The 23,540-nt window shown below is 37.7% G+C and overlaps 1 protein-coding gene across 1 annotated transcript in view; it reads right to left on the bottom strand.

The window, feature by feature from the left end:
* Positions 1–637: 637 nt before the first annotated feature.
* Positions 638–23,540, bottom strand: part of GNA11 (G protein subunit alpha 11) — a 32,417-nt gene continuing 9,514 nt past the window's right edge. Inside the window, exons 2-7 of the mRNA XM_075206464.1 lie at positions 17,351–17,535; positions 15,628–15,782; positions 14,926–15,054; positions 10,344–10,473; positions 9,596–9,749; positions 638–6,168 (exon numbers count right to left, since the gene is read on the bottom strand). Of these exons, the coding sequence (XP_075062565.1) occupies positions 5,978–6,168; positions 9,596–9,749; positions 10,344–10,473; positions 14,926–15,054; positions 15,628–15,782; positions 17,351–17,535 (944 nt within the window). The 3' untranslated portion in view covers positions 638–5,977. The remainder of the gene's footprint in view (positions 6,169–9,595; positions 9,750–10,343; positions 10,474–14,925; positions 15,055–15,627; positions 15,783–17,350; positions 17,536–23,540) is intronic.

Raw genomic sequence — 23,540 nt, 5'->3', positions numbered from 1 at the left:
TCTCACAGCTCTGAGGTCATGAGTTTAATTCCTACCTGTATGGCGTTTGTAGGTTCTCCCCATGTATGCATGGGTTTCCTTCAGGTGCTCCAGCTTCCTACCAAAGTCCAAGTGGTAAATATATTATACTGCGCTTTCTGCAAATTGCCAATATTCGGCGACTTTGAAGGGCAAATGTTAAACGGCTGTGTCTTTAAAGGCAAGTTCTGCCCTTAAAGACATTGCCGTTTTAAATGTAGCTGTCAAAGTTGCAAATAATTGGCGAGTTGCAGAAAGCGCAGCATAATACATTTACCCCAAAAAATGTACTGGCCGGTAAATTGGCTAACTGACTAAAATGGACCTTAGAGTGTGTTATGGAATTTACTGTAGGCTCCACTACTAGGGCATTGCCTAATAATATTCTCTTCACAGCAATGCATATAATGGTAGCACTATATACACTGTTTATTTTACATTGAAATCTCAATCTTAAAACCCATAAAACCGTTTGTATGTGTAAATTCGATAACAGTTACAGTCTGTCAACACTATCATCTACACCACCAATGTCTTTAAAGGTATTCACCTACATTTGTCATATTTACACACAGGAAATAAAAACAAAAACACACACACGACTCTAAGAACAAATAAATTCGAATTCGAAACAATTTATTTTGAGGAGCACAATATGAAAATCAAATTCCAGTGTGCATTTGAGCAATAGGGGAGATCAGTCAGCACAAGGAGACAGGAGATTAAGCAATCAGTTTAAGGAAGAAAAAAAACCAAACAAAAAACCAAACAAAAAACCATTTACCCAGTGCCTAGATATCAAGGATACAGCTTGTATAGACTAGCGCAAGGAGTTCTGTTTCAGTTCTGCTACTGAACCTTCAGTGGATTCAATTATGCATTACATTCAGAACTATAATGTGAGCAAGATGCAGAATATAAAAAGTGACCCGTATAATCACATACTCTCCTACTCCAGAAATATCATTGATAATTTCACTTGCAGTAGGGAGGGGGATTCTCTAGTTATGGGCATTGATGTTCCCCTGTATGTGGAAACCATAATTTCTTGATTTGACCAATTCTCCTAATGGGAACGTGATATTTGTGGTTTAATAGATTGGTATAAGTTTGGCAAAAGCTGCTGTAAAGGAATGTAATGGTGTTTATGTCCTCTCAGCTTCCAAACAAAGCTTCTACTAAAATATAGGCATTTATACTTGCCTGATGGAAGTTTTGTATTGTTTTTAAGGTACATAAAAGGTTTGTTGTTTAAAAAAAAAAAAAAAAAAAAAAAAAAAAGCCTACATGAAAATAATTGTGGTTTCGAAGCCATTTTATATTTGTATTTGTTTATGTTATTTTTACATGCATTTAAACAACCCCAGAATGCTTTTGGAAAACAAACATCTGTACCACCCAGTACACAAATCACAGTAGTTTTAACACTCTCCTCGCTACAAAACAATCAAATTAAGCAAAAAAAAAAAAAAAAAAAAATATTAAGACACTTCAGTAAGGATAGAGAGGTGTAAGTAAATGGTCTTAATCTGCTTTTGGAAAGTGTGTACAGATATGGGTCACATGAATATGTAGCAGAAGCATATATCACACATCAGTGAGAGAAAAGACAATGGCATGCTAATTAACAGTCTCTCCATTTAGAAACACAGGAAGGTGAAAACTAGAATGTTGAATATTTGGGAGTAAATAAATATACAAGACTTCTGCCTCGCTCTCCTCATTATTGTCAGCAAAAGAGGTTTACATACACTTCTTGTAACATGGATTTACAATATGTAAATTAACAATACATCAAAGTATTACATTAATCACATTCTTTAACACTGTAGAGCAACAATACCAGAAGAATGTTTTAGTATTACATGTCACCAGTGTTTAGATTTAACCAGATTTGTTAAACAAAGAAAATGCTATATGCTTTTTCATGATCAGATATTGACTGAAGGGAACACACTGGAAAAGCGTTATTTAGACGAGACAAAATTTTAAGAAACTAACAATGGTCTACAAAAACGCTGAGCGGTAGAGCCCATGATTACCACAACTTTGGCACTTTTACTAGAGACAGTAACAAGAACAAATAGAAATGGGGATAACAGAATGAAGGCCTGGCGTGGAGAGTGTTAAAGAGGAAACAAGAGAAATAGCACAAAGGACATAGCAGCAAATATAAAATAAAAACAAGTCTTTCCTATAAAAGCCTTCTGTTTTGCCTTCATGACTTATAAAAGTGGAGGAGCAAAACTTTGCATCTAAAACTAGCTTGACAGACATCGCTCTAATGTGAAATAGGTTCAGTAACTTGTAAGTAGACTGGGAATTGTATTTCATAATTTCTTTACACAGTGCAACAATGAAATGGCAATGTGAGAAGGGAGCATTGATGTTTCTCGAGAATCACAATTGCATATTTAAAAATAAAAACAAACATATAGTACATCATATAAAACAAGGAATTGCGAAACACTGCAAACTGATAAGACAGTGATTTCAGAGCCCATTTTTTTTCTATTTTTTAAACAAGAGTGGTGAACTTTAGTGTTATCACATGACCATACTCTGGAATTCTGGGAGACCACAAATCCCATTGCAGCTCCCACCAGAACAATTGATCAGAATATTTTATTGGGCACAAGGTGCAAATGTCAAGGAATGTCACTCTGTGGAAGAAGGGATGATAAAACAATACACTGTTTGGAAAGTTTTGGCTTGAAGAAAAAAAACCACAGAAACGGGGAAAAAAAGGGGTCATCATGGCAAACAGCCCACAGGTACAAAATCCTAATATTGGGCAAGAGACAACAAAATACTAAAGATAGCTTGTATACTTATGCAGAGTAGAATTTACACTTCAGATGAAAAATACAAGCAATTCATTGTGTGCTCATGATGCCATAACCCTGAAATTCTAAAACGACCAACATTAACTATACTGTATCCAAACAGAAAGTGCATGGCACAACAATCATCCATGGCACAACCAGTAGGATAGTTTCTAATCAACACTGCAGTTGTAGTGTTCGTAGAAGCAGTGTTGACACTGAGGTTAGAATTTGTAATACTAGTCAAGCAAGTAGATTCCCTAGTTGAGCATTAAACCGAATCCAATTGCGAAATACAAGTGACTAACGGTTAAAGTCCAAACATACTACTACATGTTTACAAGAATGTAGCCTTTAGAAGTACCATTTAAATCATGATTTTAATGCAAGTAAGAGTCAAATCACAACAACTGGAGAATACCATATTTTGTAGCAGAACTTGCTCACAGATGTCATATCGCCTACCATATAAGTAAATAAGTCCACAAAATGTTACTGCCCTCTACATACTGACATTTTAAGGGTATATACTACACCTTCCAATTGCATTCATAAGGCACATTAAAAACTTGCAGAAAGCCATATTTAAAAAGGGGGAAATATTGCAGAAAATACTCTTACTCAAATTCAGCAGCACATTATCAACTTCTTAATACAGAAAGGTCAATTTTTCATTTATAAGTTCAGTATTTTAACTGTCAGTTAGAGGTGCAACAATGTAAATTAGTGTACTGGTTTAATTGGTTTGTAGTGAACCTCATGAAAGAAAGAAATTGGAAATGCACTTGCTATTTATTCTATGTAAAACAGGCATAGAAATAGGGCTATTCTCTGAACATCGATAGGTTTGCTGTAATACTGTAGACCATTCTTTGCAGCCTGTGATCTTATAGAATCGCTAAAATGAGTTGCACTATAGTAAAGCTGTACACTATAAACTTCAGGGCAGCATCAGCATGGCCTGAATGTATAAATACCTGTGTTAATATACAGGGTGATTCAAAAGTTGCAGTACACCCTTTTATTTCAAAAACTCTACAGGAAATTGGGAAACCTGAATACTCCAGTAAGGTATGGGTGACGTGGTCTATCTTTTACGGTATGTACCAAACATGGGCGCCATCTTGAAATCGGCCCAATTCCTGTAGAGTTTTTGAAATAAAAGGGTGTACTGCGACTTTTGAATCACCCTGCAGTTTAACTACACAGTCTGTGTTCATGGGGAATTCAACATTCAAAAGGCTGCAACCTAGTAAATGGTTGCTATTTCCAGTACAGGGAAAAATGGACCTGTACTATCCAGATGGTAGTGTTCTGAAGTCACTGAGCTAGTGTTAAAATAAAGTAGCATGTAAAAGCCCACACAGGCCCAAGGATCAAGTAATAATGACAGAAGGTGGGAGTAGGACTTGGAAAAGAAATGAAAGAAAATGCTAGCCTGCAATATCTAATGTCAGTCCACAATCTATTTGCATCACTTCAGAGTGTTGTCAGCACCAGATGCAAATAATACTTTGACAGCTTTGCTGTATTTCCATGTTGCAGGCTTAAGAGTCTAAGTCATAGCATTGTGTGGTATTACTTATTATAAAGGTCAATGTCCCTTAACTTATCTGTAAATTCTAAGACTGCATGTTATGTGTTACCTCCTTCACGAATTTCAATTAACCTTCAGACTAGGTACCATGGGCTCTGTCTCAACACTACTAGAACCCAGGGATGACGCCTGCTACGTAGTGTCATTAAAATGCAGTATTGCACCTAGCTGTGAACGGAGAGATGCAGCTGTATTGCTGCCCTGGCAAAGACCATAGCTTAGCATAAACGAACAAATCAGCAGCTGGTAATAATGAAGGATTGGTAATTTACAAGCATTTTTTTTTTCTTTTAAACTTGTATATAATAAGGAATAAGGACCCCATATTACTGTAAATAAAAATATTAAAAGTCATCTGTGGCCTTGTGCTTTTTTTATGGTCACGGAATATGTTGGATACGATGGTGACTTGTAATATTTTACAGTAATAGTGACATTATCCTCTAAATAATTTAGTGTCTTTTACAACTTTCCATTCAGAGAATGAGCACTAGAATAGTGCACCCCTCCCCCCAATATAAATATATTTTAAAGTCAATATCCAGGCAGATCTGTAAAGAAATATACTGTGCAACGTGAATTCAGAATATAATGGAATGACTACTTTCCAACATCTTGTACTACACATAACATTCTAAACCACTGGTATCTTTGACCTCCCTATATTTAAAGGGTTGTCACAATGGATAAAGTTGTTCATGAGAAGTCATTTTATAATTCTACTTCTCTTTCCATGTTTGCTTGAGGATACTGGGTATATTTACACCTTCGCAAACTTTAAAAATAACATGGTATTTCCCAACTTTACTCAGTGGTCTTGAGACATACCCCTGCAAAAAGCCAGATATGCAACCAAGACAAAAAAAGTGAAATAACGGAGGGGGGAAATAACTGTTTAGATAGGATATGTTCAAAATATATATATATATAAAAAAAAAAAAAAATTATAATAATGATATACAATACATATACACACAAAATTGATTTCATCATCCCTAAAAAGAATAGATTTTAGCCCTGTCATTTGTATTTTCTGTTAAAACATGCAATGCATCTTAAGTTGCATTGAAAAACTAAAAATTGAGGCGGGAAAGCATTATGGGTAAAACCCCGTAAAACCAACTTGGAGGCAAGAGAATTCTGGCTATGGGGACATATCCAGGTCAAAGAAAACAAAAATATAAAAGTTTAAGGAAGATGGTAGGATGAAAATGTATACTCTAGGCTAAAAGCCCCATTGCCTCCATTCACCTCATCTCATTGTAAATGACGAAGCAACACATTTTTGTAGAAACAATTTAAAATACATATAAAAAAATAAAAATCACATGAATTTTTACGACTTATATCAAAGGCAGACTTGCAGCATTGTGCTGCATTCTCACTAATTTTGCAAAAACAAAAAACCCATCAATTTAAAAAATAAAGAGTAATAAAACAAATGTAGAATTTCCTCTTCATTTATACAGGTGCTTCACTGTCTGCTAGTGAGGGGGGACTACACCATGTAGGCAAAAAGGAGAGGTGGGTTGCCTGGTCACACCAGGTTGTACTCTTTCAGGTTTAGCTGTAGGATGGTGTCTTTGACAGCAGCGAATACAAAGCGGATGTTCTCTGTATCTGTAGCACAGGTGAAGTGAGAGTAGATTATCTTGTCGCTATCAGGATTCAGATCCACAAACATTTTCAGAATGAATTCACGAGCTGTTGTGGCATCCCGCTGAGGGCCTAGAGAATAGAAAGAGTGAGAAAGCCAAGAAACACGTGACTATGGAACAACAAAACTGAAGTAACAGAGGAAACTGAAAATACACCCTGTGAATGTGAAATATGCCACTTACAGAGCAAAGTCAATTTCAATGGAAAAAAAAACATTAGTTGAATTAAACTGACCAGCGATCAATTAAGAAATCTTCACGCTTCTTTGGTCACAAACTTAATAAGTGTCTGACAGCTATGTGTAATGTAGAACATGCAAGCCAATATGAGAAATAATGCTCTAGTTATCAATAAAATTTCTCTGCAAAACATACCCCATCTCCCTTATATATTTACTAAAGGAATAGGAGTTGCAATAATACTTCTTAGCTGACATAAAATAATTTCCATTGGCTATGTGCTGAAAGCCCAATGTGGCTCAAAACTAAACTCCCATGGACAGCCAACCATCTTAATGGGGGATAGTGACTAGCGACATCTTTTAATTGCCAACTAACTATATATACACACACACACAATAACGCCGTAACTTTATCAATGGGGAAACACGAAAATGTGGACAGCAAAAGACTAAAAGAAATGAAAGGACCCCCACTCCAATCTGATTTGCTCCAGTCTCTCACCACTTCTAGCTCTTCATCAGCTTCAAATAACTTGTCTATAATGTATCAGGTACATTCTAGTGTGTATACAGACAACCCTGCTGGCTCTAATCAGAGATCCTTCAAATGCCAACTATGCAAAAAGAATTAGGCAAACTCATAAGACATCTCAAATCCCTGGCCAACAAAGTAGGACAATCAGGATCGTAAACAGAGACAACAGGTAGCAAGAAACATAACAAAGTTGCTCCTTTCCATTGAGAGTTCTTGCAAGTGGTAAACAGGGTTTTGACTCTGGAAGACAGCAGGAAGTAACAAAATGCACTTTTATGGTCTCTTACTTGCATAAAGTTGTTCTGCGCCATCTAGTGGCACATATATGTTAATCATCACCATCAGTCAGCACTTACACCTGTCCTGTAACTGGTGCAAATATTACAGCTAAAAAACACATACTTAAGAGAAATCCAGGACTTGAATCAGCCATATCTACACTGTACATTGGAGGTCTTAAGATTAGTCACAGAGAAATTTAAGTTAGTGTTACGCTACCCATATTAAATGGAGAAATTTAAGAATCATGGACAATTGTCCAATTATAAGATTAACTACTCTAAATCAGGGGCCTTGAACGAGAACATACTGGAAGGCAGAGCCAAGGGCCTCCTGACCTCACCTGGCACCCAGCTTAAGATATCTACAGCCATGGCCAAAAGTTTTGAGAATGACACAAATATTTTTCACAAAGTCTGCTGCCTCAATTTTTATGATGGCAACTTGCATATACTCCATCCAGAATGTCATGAAGAGAGATCAGGTGAATTGCAATTAATTTCAAAGTCCCTCTTTGCCATGACAATAACCTTTATCCCAAAAAATAACATTTCCACTGCATTTCAGCCCTGCCAAAAAAGGAAAAGCTGACATCAGGTCAGTGATTCTCCTGTTTACACAGGTGAGAATGTTGACGAGGACAAGGCTGGAGATCATTCTGTCATGTTGATTGAGTTAGAACAACAGACTGGAAGCTTTAAAAGGAGGGTGGTGCTTGAAATCATTGTTCTTCCTCTATTAACCATGGTTACCTACAAGGAAACATGTGCAGTTATCATTGCTTTGCACAAGAAGTTCTACACAGGCAAGGATATTGCTGCTAGTAAGATTGCACCTAAATCAACCATCAAGAACTTCAAGGAGAGGTTCAATAGTTGTGAAGAAGGCTTCAGGGTGCCCAAGAACGTCCAGCAAGCGCCAGGATCATCTCCTAAATTTGATTAGCTCCAGGATCAGGGAACCACCAGTGCAGAGCTTGTTCAGGAATGGCAGCAGGCAGGTGTGAGTGCATCTGCACGCACAGTGAGGTGAAGACTTTTGGAGGATGGCCTTGTGTCAAGATGGCCAGCAAAGAAGCCACTTCTCCAAGGAAAAACATCACGGACATACTGATATTCTGCAAAAGGTACATTGATTGGACTGATGAGGACTGGGGTAAAGTCATTTTCTCTGATGAATCCACTTTGATTGTTTGAGGGATCTAGAAAATCGCTTGCCGGGGAAGTGAAGGTGAGCGCTACCATCAGTCCTGTGTCATGCCAACAGTAAAGCATCCTAAGACCAGCCATGTGTGGGGTTGCTTCTCTGCCAAGGGAGTGGGCTCACTCACAATCTTGCCTTAGAACACAGCCATGAATAAAGAATGGTACCATAACATCCTCCTCCAAAAGCTACTGCTCCCAACCATCCAAGAACAGTTTGGTGACAAACAATGCGTTTTCCAGCACCTTACCATAAGGCAAAAGTGATAACTAAGTGGCTCGGGGATCAAAACATCAAAATTTTTGATCCATGGCCAGGAATCTCTCCAGACCTTAATCCCATTGAGAACTTGCGGTCAATCCTCAAAAGGCGGATAGACAAACAAAAACCCACAAATTCTGACAATCATCAAGTATTGATTAGGCAAGAATGGGCGGCCATCAGTCAGTAGGTGGCCCAGAAGTTGATTGAAAGCATGCCAGGGCGAATTGCAGAGGTATTCAAAAAGGAAGGGTCAACACTGCAAATATTGACTCTTTGCATAACTTTAATGTAATTGTCAATATAAGCTTTTGACACTTATGAAATGTTTGTAATTTTACTTTAGTATACCATAGCAACATCTGACAAAAATCTCTAAAAACACTGAAGCAGCAGACTTTGCGAAAACCAATATTTGTGTCATTCTCAAAACTTTTGCCCATGACTGTAGGAATTGCACTTGGAAAAAATAATGCACAATTATTTGACCCGAATTTTGCGTCCCTCTTGGTCAATTTGCAGGAAGACCTTAGAGGGTTGGTAAACCAGAAATTCTCTTTGACTGGCTTAAATAACATAATAACATACACTACACTTTCAAGAGAGAAGAGAGAAATGTTCTCTTTCCACTCATGAACATTGGGCGTATTTACAATCTGGGCTTCTACAACATTTGAAAAGTTATATTCTTGCTCGCTCAGTGGTAGAAACTCAATTTAAAATCATGCTCATATTATACAAGACGCCTATGTGTTAATAAGTTCTACCCTACTGTATTTACTATATATGTTGGAGATGTAACACAGGTCCAAGTTCCTTCATGTATGTATGGTGGGGTTGTATCAAGATTATTTAGTACTGGCAAAAAGTTGTCAAATTCTCTAGATAAATAACTGGAGGAGAGGTGCCAGATGCTCTGGTTTCTGTCTGCTAGCTTTATTCAATATCCCCATTAATCAATGGTTTGGGTGTTTTACTGTTCACTTCAATTGCTTCCTAAAGAGTAAGCAATGTTAGTTCATAGCCATTACACTTACCATCAAATTCAGGAAAGTAATCTACGAGGTGAGAGTACATGATCTTATCTTCAAGAAGGTCCTTCTTATTTAGAAACAGGATGACTGAGGAATTCTGGAACCAGGGGTAAGTAATTATGGTCCTGAATAGAGCCTTGCTCTCCTCCATTCGGTTCTACAAGTAAAAAACAAAAACCATTAACCAGTGACCATTATGAGTTGATTCCATCAACCACCTGTCATTGAGACCCAAAGAATGAATTAAGGTACCAAACAAATTTGTTACTGGCCCCTTAATTAAATGCCTAAATGCTGTATCTTAAATGTAGAAGGAACAGGTCCATCTACATTCAGTGGAGTAAATATGGCAGGTAATATTGATATATCATTAGATCACTGGATATTATCTGGGTGTGAGGAGCTTAATGAAAGTGCAGGGAAGGCTCAAATTAAATGCTTTATACACATTTGCAGTTGTGCTACATTAACAAAAACAAAACACATTATCTTTTTTCCTGGACTGTATAATGGTACAATTCCTTGTAGTACTCATTTTGTATAATCAGCTACTATTAGTTGCACTTATTACATGAACAATTATAACTATAGGGGCTGGACTATACATGGAGTTGTTTAAGTACATAAAATTGTCATACTATCCTTGTAGGCACTATTCATGTTTGAGGAGAGTGAAAATAAATCAAACAGAATGCAAAATGAGTTTAGACAATAAAATGATTTAACCGAGGCAAGAAGTCGTGTTGCTGACCTCGTTATCAGACTCCACAAGGACCTGGTCGTATTCACTAAGGGCTACAAGAAACATGATGGAAGTAACGTTCTCAAAGCAGTGTATCCACTTCCTCCGCTCCGACCTCTGACCGCCAACATCCACCATTCTGTTTAACAAGATCAAGGAGTTAAAATAACAATTTGAGCAATCTTAAAGTCATACCGAAATTAGTGGATTTAAGCATATTTTTTTATCATGCGATTCAGTACTGCCTACAATTTGTGCGGCAAAAGAACATGCATGTCAACTTCAGAACAATCACTCCTAAATGAATCGTCCCGTAATATGTATTATGTGAACCTTGCCTTAAATCTTCCAGAGTTTTTAAAGGGGAAAAATTATAGAATTTCTTGTATGTCAGAAGAAATACAAGTATCAATTACTCAGAGTGGTAATGCAAGACCAGCAAAAATCAGAAGTGTGACAAAATTCAACTTCTTAAGGCCGTACTCCAGATGTGGCTTAGAAATTCTTCTGTATGTGGCATATTTTCAAACTGTCTGAGTTAGTAGTAGCTTAATTTGCAGAAAATAAAGAATCAGTAATAACTTCTGCACTAGTTACTATACTTCTTGTTGGCACAGCAAAGGTAATACTCATCTCCCACTTGCTACTCACACTAAAGTCAAGCGATGCTGGCTCCAGCCTATCAGCAACAATACTTTTTTATTCTACAGCTTATCTGTTACTGTACATAGGCCAGCCAACTGATGGCCAAGTAAAACAGTGGTGCTGATAGAAGCATATCAGAATATACAGCTTGGTTCTCATATGAAGATGAATGGTGGGTATGGCAAGTGATGATCTAGCCAAATTCCATTTCGGTCAGTAACAAAAAAAAAAAAAAGGTTCAGCTGCAGTGGGGTAAGGAACAAACAATGAAGGACTGGGGAGCATCTATTTTGATAAATCCCGGTTTGTACCATTTCATGCTGAATGACCAGACAATGTGGGAAAGAAAGAAAAAAAAAGCAAATCCCCATGATTCCTTGTGGGAGGGTGTCAGCAATTTAGACTATGGTGGGGATGGTATTTTTGTGGCGCAAATATGATCCCTTGAGAAGACTAGAGTAATGGCTGAGCGCCACAGGAGATCTGAACAGATATGAGGCTCTCTCTACCCAGTCACCAGATCTCAATTGAAGCAAGCATCTGTAGGAGGAAATGGAAAAAGCTATTCAAAGTAGACTAATCAATGCCTAATTTGCAACAACTGTGATACCCACCATCATGGATATGGACTGACACTGCTATTCTACACTGTAAACACCCTCCTAACTCCATGATTAACTGTTTATTAGGTATTTGAAGGGGCTGACCATCTCTAAATTCTCTAGTCTACGTTCCATAAACTGCACTTCATAGACACTGTCAGAAATGCTAAATTATACACCGAAAATTTGAGTCTAATGGGTACTACTTTGTCCATGCCGCATCCCCTCAATGGAGCTCTAACTCAAAGCAACAGATGCTATTTTCATTACATTTCACAGTCATATGGCAAGAAGGACAGACGTTTTATAAGAGCCTGTGGTATCATTAATAAGAGAGAAAGTCTTTGTTTAACAAAAGACTGAAATGTCCAAGCCTGAAAGTGACTAATTTTTTTTTTTTTTACAAACATACCATGTTTTACTGCAATAGACATTATTAAAGTATTAAAGTACCTAAAAAGGATAGCAGAAAACAGATGATATAAATTAATTTTGTCTACCCGTTTAAAAAGAGCTGTCAGAGAAATTAGAAACTTACAAACCTCTAGACAACAGGATGTCCTGACATATACTGGTTCTCTGACCTACATCATGTGGAACATTTGTGTTCTGGGTCAAACCTACTTTTGTGAAGAGGGACTCGCTCAGCAATTAGCCTGAAGATGTAGGGTGTGGCAGCCAATGGACAGATGGTGCTTAATGTGCAGGAAACCACTTAGGTATTTTTAAGAGTGATGTCAAAAAAGGTTTGACATAAATAAGTGCAAGATAATGTGTCTAGGCCATAGTAAACCATTATTATCATTCTTTATTTGTATAGCACCACCATATTACGCAGCACAATTATGATATCTAGTTTAAAAATGATACAATGTGCAGGGGTCAGACAGGAATGGAACACACTATATAGACAAAAGTATTTGGACGCTTGACCATTACACCAACAGGGACTGTAATGACACTGTATTCAAATACATATACTATAATATGGAGTTGGTTCCCCATTTGCAGCGATAACAGCTTCAACTCTTCTTGAAAGGCTTTCCACAAGTGTTTCTGTGGGAATTTGTGCCCATTTATTCGGTAGAGCATTTATGAAGTCAGGCACTGATGTTGGACAAGGACTGGCTAGCAATCTCTGTTCCAGTTTGTTCCAGAAATGTTCAATGGGGTTGAAGTCAGGGCTCTTTGCAGGCCAGTCAAGTACTTCCACACCGAACGCCTCAAACTATGTCTTTGTAGTTTTTGCTTTGTGCACTGAGGCACAGTCATGTTGGGATAGAAAAGGGCCTTCCCCAAACTGTTGCCACAAAGTTGGAAGCATAGCATTGTCCAAAAGGACTTGGTATGCTGAAACATTAAGATTGCTCTTCACTAGAGCCAAGGAGGCTAGGCCAAACCCTGAAAAACAGTCCCATGCCATTATCCCTCCTCCATCAAACTTCACAGTTGGCATAATGCAGTCAGAGAGGTAACGTTCTCACGGCATCTGCCAAATCCTGACTTGCCCATCTGACTGCCAAACAGAAAAGCGTGATTCGTCACTCCACAGACCACGTTTCAACTGCTCCACAGTCCAGTGTTGGTGTGCTGTACACCACTCCATCCAAAACTTGGCATTGGTCTTGGTGATGTGAGCGCTGCATGCAACTGCTCGGCCACGGAAATCCGCTTTAAGCTCCTGACGCACAGTTTTTGTGCTTGCATTAATGCCAGTGGAAGTTCGGAACTCTTCAGAGATGGACGCAACAGAGCATTGGCGACTTTTACGCACCATGCGCCTTAGCAGTTGTTGACCCTGGTCTGTGATTTTACATGGTTTTCCGCTTTGTAGTAGAGTTGCTGTTGTTCCTAAACACTTCCAATTTCTAATATCACTTACAGTTGACCAGGGAAGATCCAGCAGGGATGAAATTTCATGAACAGTCTTATTGCAAAGGTGGCATCATATCACAATACCATGCTTTAAGTCACTGAGCTCTTCAGAACGACCCATTTGGTATCACAAATGGTTGCAAATGGAGACTGCATGGCTAGGTACTTGATTTTATACACCTCTGGCAACTGGTCTGATTGAAATACCTCAATTCAAAAATTAACAGGTGTGGCCAGATACGTTTGTCCATAAAGTGTATGTAGGGTTTTGCAAGCCTGGTACTTTAAAAAAAATGTAATACAATATTGTCTACAAAACACTTAATCTGTGGTTCAGAAATTCCAATATATTTTCTGGATATAAGGTAAGTGCCCAGGCTTCAGTGGCTAAATCAAATTTCAATTAGGCCTAACTGCAAACACACATTCACTGTATATGCACTGAGAAAAGTAGAAGAAATAAAATATAGGATTCTTGCTCCAAAAGATAGTGGTTTCTCGCTTTCCAAAATACTGCAAATGTATGTGCATAAGAAACATTTTTCCATTTGTTTTAATGTTTCTTAAAAATATTAAAAATGAAATTGGAAATCAATACCAATGGGGAAAAACACAAGCTATATTGAAAGACAATTGATACAATTGCCAAAGATCTGTGAGGAGAGAGAAATAAGGCAAGTGTTGTGGAGTATGCTGGAGCTACATCATATACAAATAAATGATGATGATATTATTATTATTATTATTATTATTATTATTAATAACAATCATGGCTATTATTGTGAATAACAAGCTCTACATGCAGTCTGATTAATTTCATAACCACAACTGGCTAAGATTCAAGTAGATTTCCACTCTCACAGTAAGGAATGCCACTTCATAGCCAGCATTAAGATGGTGATGGTAGTAAAAAATATTTGGGAAATGATTTTGATGTGCCTCTTGCAATAACTAGCATTTCTTACAATAATATGTAACTATGATTGGAACAAGTGATCAGAGGGAACTGCTCCAATTGGCATTTATAGGACCACAAAGAGTCCAATAGTACTCAGCTCACTTTCAATTAAACTGAACTAAAGAGCTTTCCCAAAAATGAAAAGACAATTCAAACGACTGGAGATTCTCAAAGTCACAGCTGAGCTTTAACTTGAAAGGTTTACGATGGAAGTTCTGAGATCGGCTGACAACAGCAGCTTGGTGATCAAAAGCTAGGACATTAATGAAAGCCGATGAACAAAATGCCAAATACACATTGTAACTTACATTCATTTTCTATACAAGAAAAAGCACAAATTAGTTGCTAAGGATTTCAGTATATTCCTGTGCAAACTTTATAAACATTTACAAAGTGTTACATTTTGAAAGCTTTTTTTAATGCAAGGCCCTTGCTAAGTGTAGCATTCAAGTGTGCAAAATACAGATACAGCACAACATTAGATTATATTAATATACAATATTGCATCCACCTAAAGATGATGTTTTCCAGGTCAAAAGGGTATTCTATGATGCCCGTTGTTGGCACTCTGACACGCAGTACATCTTGCTGTGTGGGCAGGTAGCCTGGCTTGGAAATGCGATCCACATCTGTCAGGTAACTGGTTGAAGAAATAAAAATAATAAGACAGTGAATGTACTCATATCTGTCAACATACATTTTTTTTGCAGTTATGATACATAAACTACTCAAAGACTTAAACCAGTGAAGACGAAATTACAGACACGGCAGTGAAATTAATTCAAGTTACAGAAGCATCTGTATTCCCAAAATTACCACAATGCCCGATACAAGAACCAATTGCAAATAAATCGGATTGTCAGACACGTTGGTAAATGTTTTCAGAAGAGGACCACTATTGGCCTGTGCATTCTAGTTGTGAGTGAATGGTAGAAAGTGTTAAGGCTGGAATTCTTTTATAAACACTCAATCTACGAAACAGGATGCAAGAACCACATGTCCATAAACACATTTTCTGTGTTGCAGCTACTTTGTAAGATAGCTTAGTTTCTTGATATGGCAACTTTTTAGGTTACAGAAAACTTCAGTAGCAGCTTCAGCTGCAATTACAGCTACATACATTTTATAGAAGTCAGGGGTATTAAAACATGGTAATTCCATGTATGCTATATAGAATGGAAACTTACGTTAAAGTAAAAGCACAAATACTTACTATTTGGTGGAATCTGACAGTTGGTATTCCCGCCGCCGATCATAGCATTCCTGGATCCCTGGGTCACTCCACAGGTTTTTAATTGCATTTATATAGGGATGCTCAAAAGTACACACTTTTTCCACATCAACCTCTCGTACAATAAGTGCATTGCCCTGGAGAGATAAAGAAGTTTATGAGCAACCTTCAACACAAAGCTTATAAAACACACAATATAATATATCTAAATACCTATATATATCCATATCCGCTTTATCAAGTACTCTTTTCAAGCACTGGGTAGACCCCCCATAGCAGACTGAATTCTGTGTCGCATGGATTCAACAAGGTTGTGAAAACATTCCTTAGAGATTCTGGTCCATTTAGACATGAAAGCATCACACAGTTGCTGCAGATTTGTCGGATGCACATTCATAATAGAGATCTCCTGTACTACCACATTTGCAAATGTGCTCTATTGGGTATACATCTGGTGACTGTGTGGGCCATTGATGTACATTAAACTTATTGTCATGCTCATGAAACCACCTTTAGATGATGTATGTTTTGTGTAATGGTGTGTTATCCTGCTAGAAGCCAATAAAGATGGGTAGTCTGTGGCCATAGAAGCATGCACAGTACACATGTAGGCTGTGGCATATAAACAATTCTCAATAGGTATTAAGGGGTCTAACGTGTGTAAAAACACAAAACAAAAAAAAATACAACATTCCCCACATGATTATACCACCACCGTTGTCAGTTTCCTGTTCTTGGCAGATAGGAGTGGAACCCAACGTGGTCTTCGGCTGCTGTAGCCCATCTACTTCAAGGTTGAACATGGTGTGTATTCAGAAATGTTCTTCTGCATACCACCATTCTTATGCATGGTTATTTGAGTTACCTTCACCTTCAGGTCAGCTTGAACCAACCTAACCATTCTCCTCTGACCTCTCATCTCCAGGCATTTTTGTCCACAGAACTGCCGCTCACTGGATGTTTTTGTTTTGTGCACCATTCTATATAAATTTTAGAGACAATCCCAGGAGATAAGTATTTTCTGAGATACTCAACCCACCCTGTCTGGCACCAATAATAATTTCACGGTAAAGGCATTAGATGACATTTCTTCCACATTCTGGTGATTGGTATGAACGACAACTGCCCCTCTTGACCATGTCTTCATGCTTTTATACACTGAGTTGCTGCCACATGATTAGCCTAACAGATATTTGTATTAACAAGCAGTGACCACTGATTGTGACCACCGATTAGCCAATATATACACATACATACACACACTTTTAAGCTATTAAAACTGAAAACAGAATTCCATCATTCCTATTTTATACTAAATTGCCAAGTCAAGACACAGAAGGACTAACAATTTCATGCATATATTATGTTCCACACAACATAGAGCATATGCTGAGGACATAATGTACATGTAATCCTTCCTTAATGGTGGACAGTTTCGGCAGGGCCAAACCATAGTGGTACGACAGTATAAGAACACTGAAAAAAATTAAAAATGAAAAGCGAGAAAAGGATTTCAAAACAGTCACATCAACCAGGAAAAAAAAAGACAGGCCAGTATTTAATTTTTTTTTTTTTTTTAGTGATTCATAGATGGACAAACACTCGCTCACACTCACAATTATATTACATATAGTAGCAAACCCAATCCGTGCCAATAAAACCCAATATATTGGCAAATTGTTGGTGGAAATCGGCCACATTTTACCTTGTTCTGCTCAAACTTGTAGAGAATTTTCAGCGTCTCCATAGCACGAATCATAGACTGCATGGCAGTGAAGATATTCTGATACACAAGTTTGGTGAAGCCCTTTTTGTCTTCTTCAGAGTATCCAGATCCATGGATTATTCTCATCTGTTTAATAAATGTGCTCTTCCCACTTTCTCCTGTACCTGGAGAACACAAATGGCAAACAATATTCATATTTAAATTTGTAATGAGCAGCTGGGTAAAAATAATACTGAGGTGATTAATAGCCACATGAGGAACTTATTCAAAAAGAAGCAACAAAGATCCATTTGTACCAAACAACACCTAAAGAATGCGAGTAAATACACTGAATGACTAAAAAAAACAAATATTGTATGTTACTTAGCAGAATGATATACATCAGGTCTGGCTAACCTGTGTTTTTCCAGGTGTTGAGAAACTACAAGTCCCAGCATGCCCTGCTTGTCATCGGCTGACTACTGGCAAAGCATGCTGAAGGGTGTAGTTTCACAACAGTCATGAACTGACTGAAGTGTTTATACCTAACTGAACAATGCTCTCAACTTTCTGTAGCAGGCTGCTATGTTAAGAGACAAATTCTTCTTTAACAAAGCAAACAGAGTGACTGACAGCTTGTCAGTCTTCTTTTGCAGGTATCTATGTTGGCTGCTTGATTCATGCACAAGACTTGTACCAGTGATAGTAGCCGAAATAATGGCCAGCTTTTTTTACCTGTACCAGATCCCATAGGACACTGCATTAAAGTTGTGGGTTGGTGTAACCGTTTAATGGAGCATGAAGCTAATACTTTATTTTATAACAGATGCAGCAAACAGACAGGTTAAAACTGAACATTTTACTATACATGGTTTATATATGACAAATTGAGGTTTAGTGGTCATTTAAATCTGTACCATCACCTAGGGACCATTAGGTAGGGAGCTCCACTCCCATCATGAAGCTCGAGGGACTGCTCCATCCAGCTGCTTTGTCAGCGCTCCATGGCCTCACAGTCCCAATTGAGGCTGTATGACATTTTGGAGATTCTAAGGACTAATGAAGAACCTATAATCATGGACATTGTAGCTTTCCAATCACACCACCGTTCTGCAGCCATTTAAAATGGTGAAGATTTAGGTGGTAATGTAGCTTTAAGCTACACTGACCAACCAATTGCAAAATGACATGATCCAAATATGTGGATGACCAAAATAAACAGGGCCTGGCTGTTCAGTGTTTAAGCAGAGGGGCTGGATGACTTGTATTGTATGTTTCATGCAAAAGAAAAAACAGCACATAAATGAAATATGAAGGTTAGTGACTTAACGTGGTAAGTTGTCCTTAATGGTACAATACAACTCGTAGACATAATGAGAACAAATGTAGGAACATTAGATAACGGAAACGAACATAACATTAAGGTTTGGCTATGTATTTAAAGTTAAGTTTCTAAGAAATTACTATAAATGGTTCCTGGAATCACTGGAAAGAGAAAAATCATCATAAATAAATCTTTAACAAAACATATAAAAAACTACCCAAAAAATGGGAAGGGAGCTTTAATAACATGAATTGGATCCAACACCAGATATAGTTTTCTAAGTTATTCTAAGATGAAACCACCAATCATTTGCTAGTGGGTGGAGAAGCGAGTCATGAGTATTATCATGCTGAGTCCTGACAGTCTGACATCTTTACATGCTATTTTAGTATATGATCATTTGTTCTGGAGGCACTTCCAATACAACTGAGAACATCTTGCAAGAGGGCTTTTATTTCAGTGGATTCATATTGGCTTTCCGAATAATTTTCTCTCAAGTCACTAGTACAAGCATTGCTGAATGGGAAAGACTTACTTTCCACCAATGGTATATGCCTGTTACACAGGTGAACAGCCCCTACAGCTAAGTATTTATGTGACTGTTTATTCAGCTCAAGACTGGGACGCCATTTGTCAATTTTTAATGATTCTGGAATCAATTGCGTTTGATATTGATTAAGGCTTATTTCTTTCCTGTTCAACATTCATGTTGTTTACATTTTTGGCCATATAAGGATTACAGAAAGAATTTTATCCTTCTGTCTACAATATTAGGGAGAATTAACATCAGATTTGCTAGTTAGAAGTGGTTTGACATCTTTAGTAGCATTAGGTGGTAGATCTGGAGCCCAACTAATAAAGTTAGAAAAGACATTTGGAATGGGAATAATCTTTAACTTAAGACGGAATACAGAGTCAATGTTAGCCATTACCTGGCTCCAAAATGTAACAATTTGTTTTTTACATCACTGAGGCTGGTTAAAGTAAAATAACCAAATTCTGGTCATCTCTGAACCGTAAAACCTAACAAAAAATACACTTTCTTTAATAGAGCGTGGTGTAACTCTAAAAAATATTTACAAAAACTTGAAAAAGGGATCTAAAGTATAAGAGCACAAAGTCAATAACAAAACATACTGAGCTAGTTTCCTAATGTTTAACAAACAGTGTTATTGCAGAAAGGCTGTAGAGTGGATGAAAAAAGTTATATATTATATAATTTTCATTTATCTCATTTCCTAAAGGAAAACGTACAGCATAGAAGAAATAAAAATAAAAAAAAACTTTTGTACTTTTCAATCACAGTAATTTTTACGTGATCAAAAATTATTAAGAATCTGAATTTACATACAGAACCTAGGCTTTCATTTTCTTCACTTCCTGAAGAATTTGCCCACACAAGCCTGCGTCAAACTTAATGAAGATTAAATGCAGACGCTCCTGTAAGCTAAAATGCTTTATGGATGCCAAGAGACGAAAAAGAGACACCTAATTTGGACAATATAACGGGGATTGGCAAGAAACATAACTGGTATTTGACTGTTGGCACTAAATCACTGGCAACTTTAATCACAGGGTGAAAGAAAGAATGTAAGAGGCAAGAAACTTTCACACAGAGGTCTTTACTTACAGAAGACAACTCCCATGTGACAGGACACTGGAAAAATCAGACCCTTTTTTTCATTTGTGTAATAATGCCAGCCAAACACAGTACAATCCTGCTGCTTGTCCTGAGCACAACAATCAGCTGTAGTAAGGCCACACAATTACAGTAGTTGACCAAATTACATGAGCTCCATCTGTTCATTGCACAGAGCAAGCAACCAGATCTCTTCCAACAGTAGAGAGGCTTGTTAGCGTGATCGAAATACGACCACACGCAGCACAATAAAGTTCAACAACTGAATGGATTTATTAACATGTTTCATAATAAACCATCATTTTGGAATTGCATGTTAATAACAGGCCAAGTGCTCGATATTGTATCATATATCAACATTTTTGGCCAGCACAACTAGACCATTTAAAGAGAACTGATAAAGGACTATATATCATCATTATAAAACTAATAGGTGGACCTCAAAAGTAGCATTATTTTGTTTGGCCAGGATTGCAATTGTTGAGATTATAATGCAGTTGAAACCAAGGCCAGGCCGACTCTCTGCTACAAAGATACCAACCTGGGATCATATACAATAGAGTCCATCCAAAGACCTGTGCACAATGCATAATCTCTTGTCCTTGTATGAGGAGCCATCAGAGGAATGACTCCCTATGGAGCACCAGGAATATGTGATAGTCTTCAGATAAAAAAAAGGGACAAAAATCTTGATACAGATAATGAAAGCACAACCTGCATTTACATTACAAGGGCCCCAAGAGTCTGATTAATTAATGGTATTCAATAGCTAAAAACACCCTTCGTGTACAGTATGCACTTCCTGACTCTTGCCATCAATGTATCTCCTCCTTGTCAGCAACTTTACGCCACAAAAACCTCCTATTAACCCGGATCTATGACAGAACAGCCAGTCACAAAATCACAGGAGTGAGCAAATGAAGGCCATGATCACTCTAAACAGAGACTGAAAATCACCTGTGCAGATCATCACGAGACTAGTACCTGCAAAATGGACAATTATTATGAAACAATAGGGTGATAACATACAGTAACTTGATATGATTTTAAGTATGTTCTTTGGAAAAGCAAGAAAATCTATTAAAACATGCGTAAATGATACAGAAAATCAAGTCTATACTGAAAAAGTCCTAAACCATTGTACAGTTAAAGGAATGGGGAGAGCAGGCAAGAAAGATTTTGCAATTTTGTTTTGATCTTGCATAACTCCACCCATAGCACATTGTCTGCTCTGGGTGGTGTTAATCCTTTAATACTCTTCTCAGTTAGAAACAAAGTGTCCAACTGAAAGGTATTTTTTTTTCCAGCACAGTATGGAGTTTATTATAGCCGATCGTATAATGCATCCTCAATGTATGCTCGCAAAGCGATTTACCATATAGCGGTCTGGCTTTTCAACTTACTCCCTCCTGTAAAATTTTGTAAAGTATATATAAAAACCTTTACAAACATTTTCTGAATATTTAATAAATAAATGTGTCCAGTCATGATTTCGCTGAAATACCAAGCTTGCGGACTGGAACCTAAGTAGTGGGTATGTGGTGGGTTCCAATCAGTGTAGAAGTTTAGTGAAATATACAGAGTATGAAGGGTACCAGGACTGGCTAAAGAAGTAGGGAAGAGAAGGGAGAATCTGCTACCATAACAGTGTGAGGGTTATCACAGGAAAGGAGTACATCTGTTCAACCATCATAATTTATTTATATAGCGCCACTAATTCCACAGCGCTGTACAGAGAACTCATTCACATCAGTCCCTGCCCCATTGGAGCTTACAGTCTAAATTCCCTATTATAGGCACACACTCACACACAGACACAGACAGAGAGGGAGAGACTAGGGTCAATTTTGCTAGCAGCCAATTAACCTACTAGTATGTTTTTGGAGTGTGGGAGAAAACCGGAGCACCCGGAGGAAACCCATGCAAACACAGGGAAAACATACAAACTCCACACAGATAAGGCCATGGTTGGGAATCGAACTCATGACCCCAGTGCTGTGAGGCAGAAGTGATAGGCCACTGTGCTGCCCACAACCAGGTTCATTGAATTCTTATAGAGCTGCCAATCAGATTGAAATTTAAAGGAAGTTAATGACTGGAAACTTGTCAAATATTGCACCCTTTGATAAACATAACCAAGGGTATAAAGTTGGGAGGCTTACCGATTAATAAGGGAAGAGGTGTGACACATCTATAGGTCACGTCTCCTCTTTTGCAAGCACACATGCACTTCCTCCTAATGCATGTACCTATATATAGATACTATAGCAGTATTTACTATATCAATAGCACCGACTAAAAATGTAAAACTAGTGGGGACATGTTAATTGTCTAAATGGTTTAGTCTGCCAAGGAGATTTTATTTTTAACAAAAAGCAAGCGACTTGTGGCAATTAAAAAAGATGGAGAGTATTATAAATATCGGATCTCTCATTTATTTAAAGGGGGTTTGGAGCAGGTCCACTACATGCAGAACCCCCATTAAAATAAATTGTGCTCCACAACATTGTTATTTTTTTCCTCACATCAATTAGTCTCTACTGATGTGGGTTCATAGCAGGGAATTCTCTCCCCATTATCCAATCACTAGTCGTGACTGACAGGCAGCAAAAGAGTGTCCTGGGGCCCACGTGTTTTTATTATATAGTAGCGGGCAGCACTAGTGTGCAAACACTCACTTGTGCCACATCTTCTGAAATATAACTAGAGTATTCTATGGCCAAAACACCTAAAACTGCGCCTAACATTTGGAAATGATTTCTATTGATGAGGAATATATTCTTTCATATCCAAATCAGAAAACACTTTTGGAATATAGACAGTGATTCACTGCATACATAAACTGGTGATACAAACCACCATCATCAAGCAACCTGCAGTGGCAGGGAAGAAGACAGATGCAGAGGGTGGCAGCTAGTCCTGTGGTAAGCTAGTGTGGTTGAACATTTGAGAAGTATATAGGCAGTGCAAACCTGGAACATGGGGTTGGTGCGTTAAATAAATATAACAAGAAGCACATTGTGTGAAAGAAACATACTGTACTTAAGCTCAACTCCCTCAGGCTCTGCGAGTAAATAAAGTTGTGCAGAAAAAGGACACTTCTGCAGAACACTCACCGTATAATAACATGATTGAAGCTAGAACATCATAATTTCAGTCATAGTCAGTCATGCTTTAGAGGGTACCCAGATTAAGAACACCATTTGTCAATTATTCAGCAGTGTATA

Source organism: Mixophyes fleayi, chromosome 1 (assembly GCF_038048845.1).
Source record: "Mixophyes fleayi isolate aMixFle1 chromosome 1, aMixFle1.hap1, whole genome shotgun sequence".
NCBI classification, from domain to species: Eukaryota; Metazoa; Chordata; class Amphibia; order Anura; family Limnodynastidae; genus Mixophyes; species Mixophyes fleayi.
The sequence above is the reverse complement of the archived record's forward strand: the minus strand, read 5'-3'. Positions and strand labels throughout refer to the sequence as shown.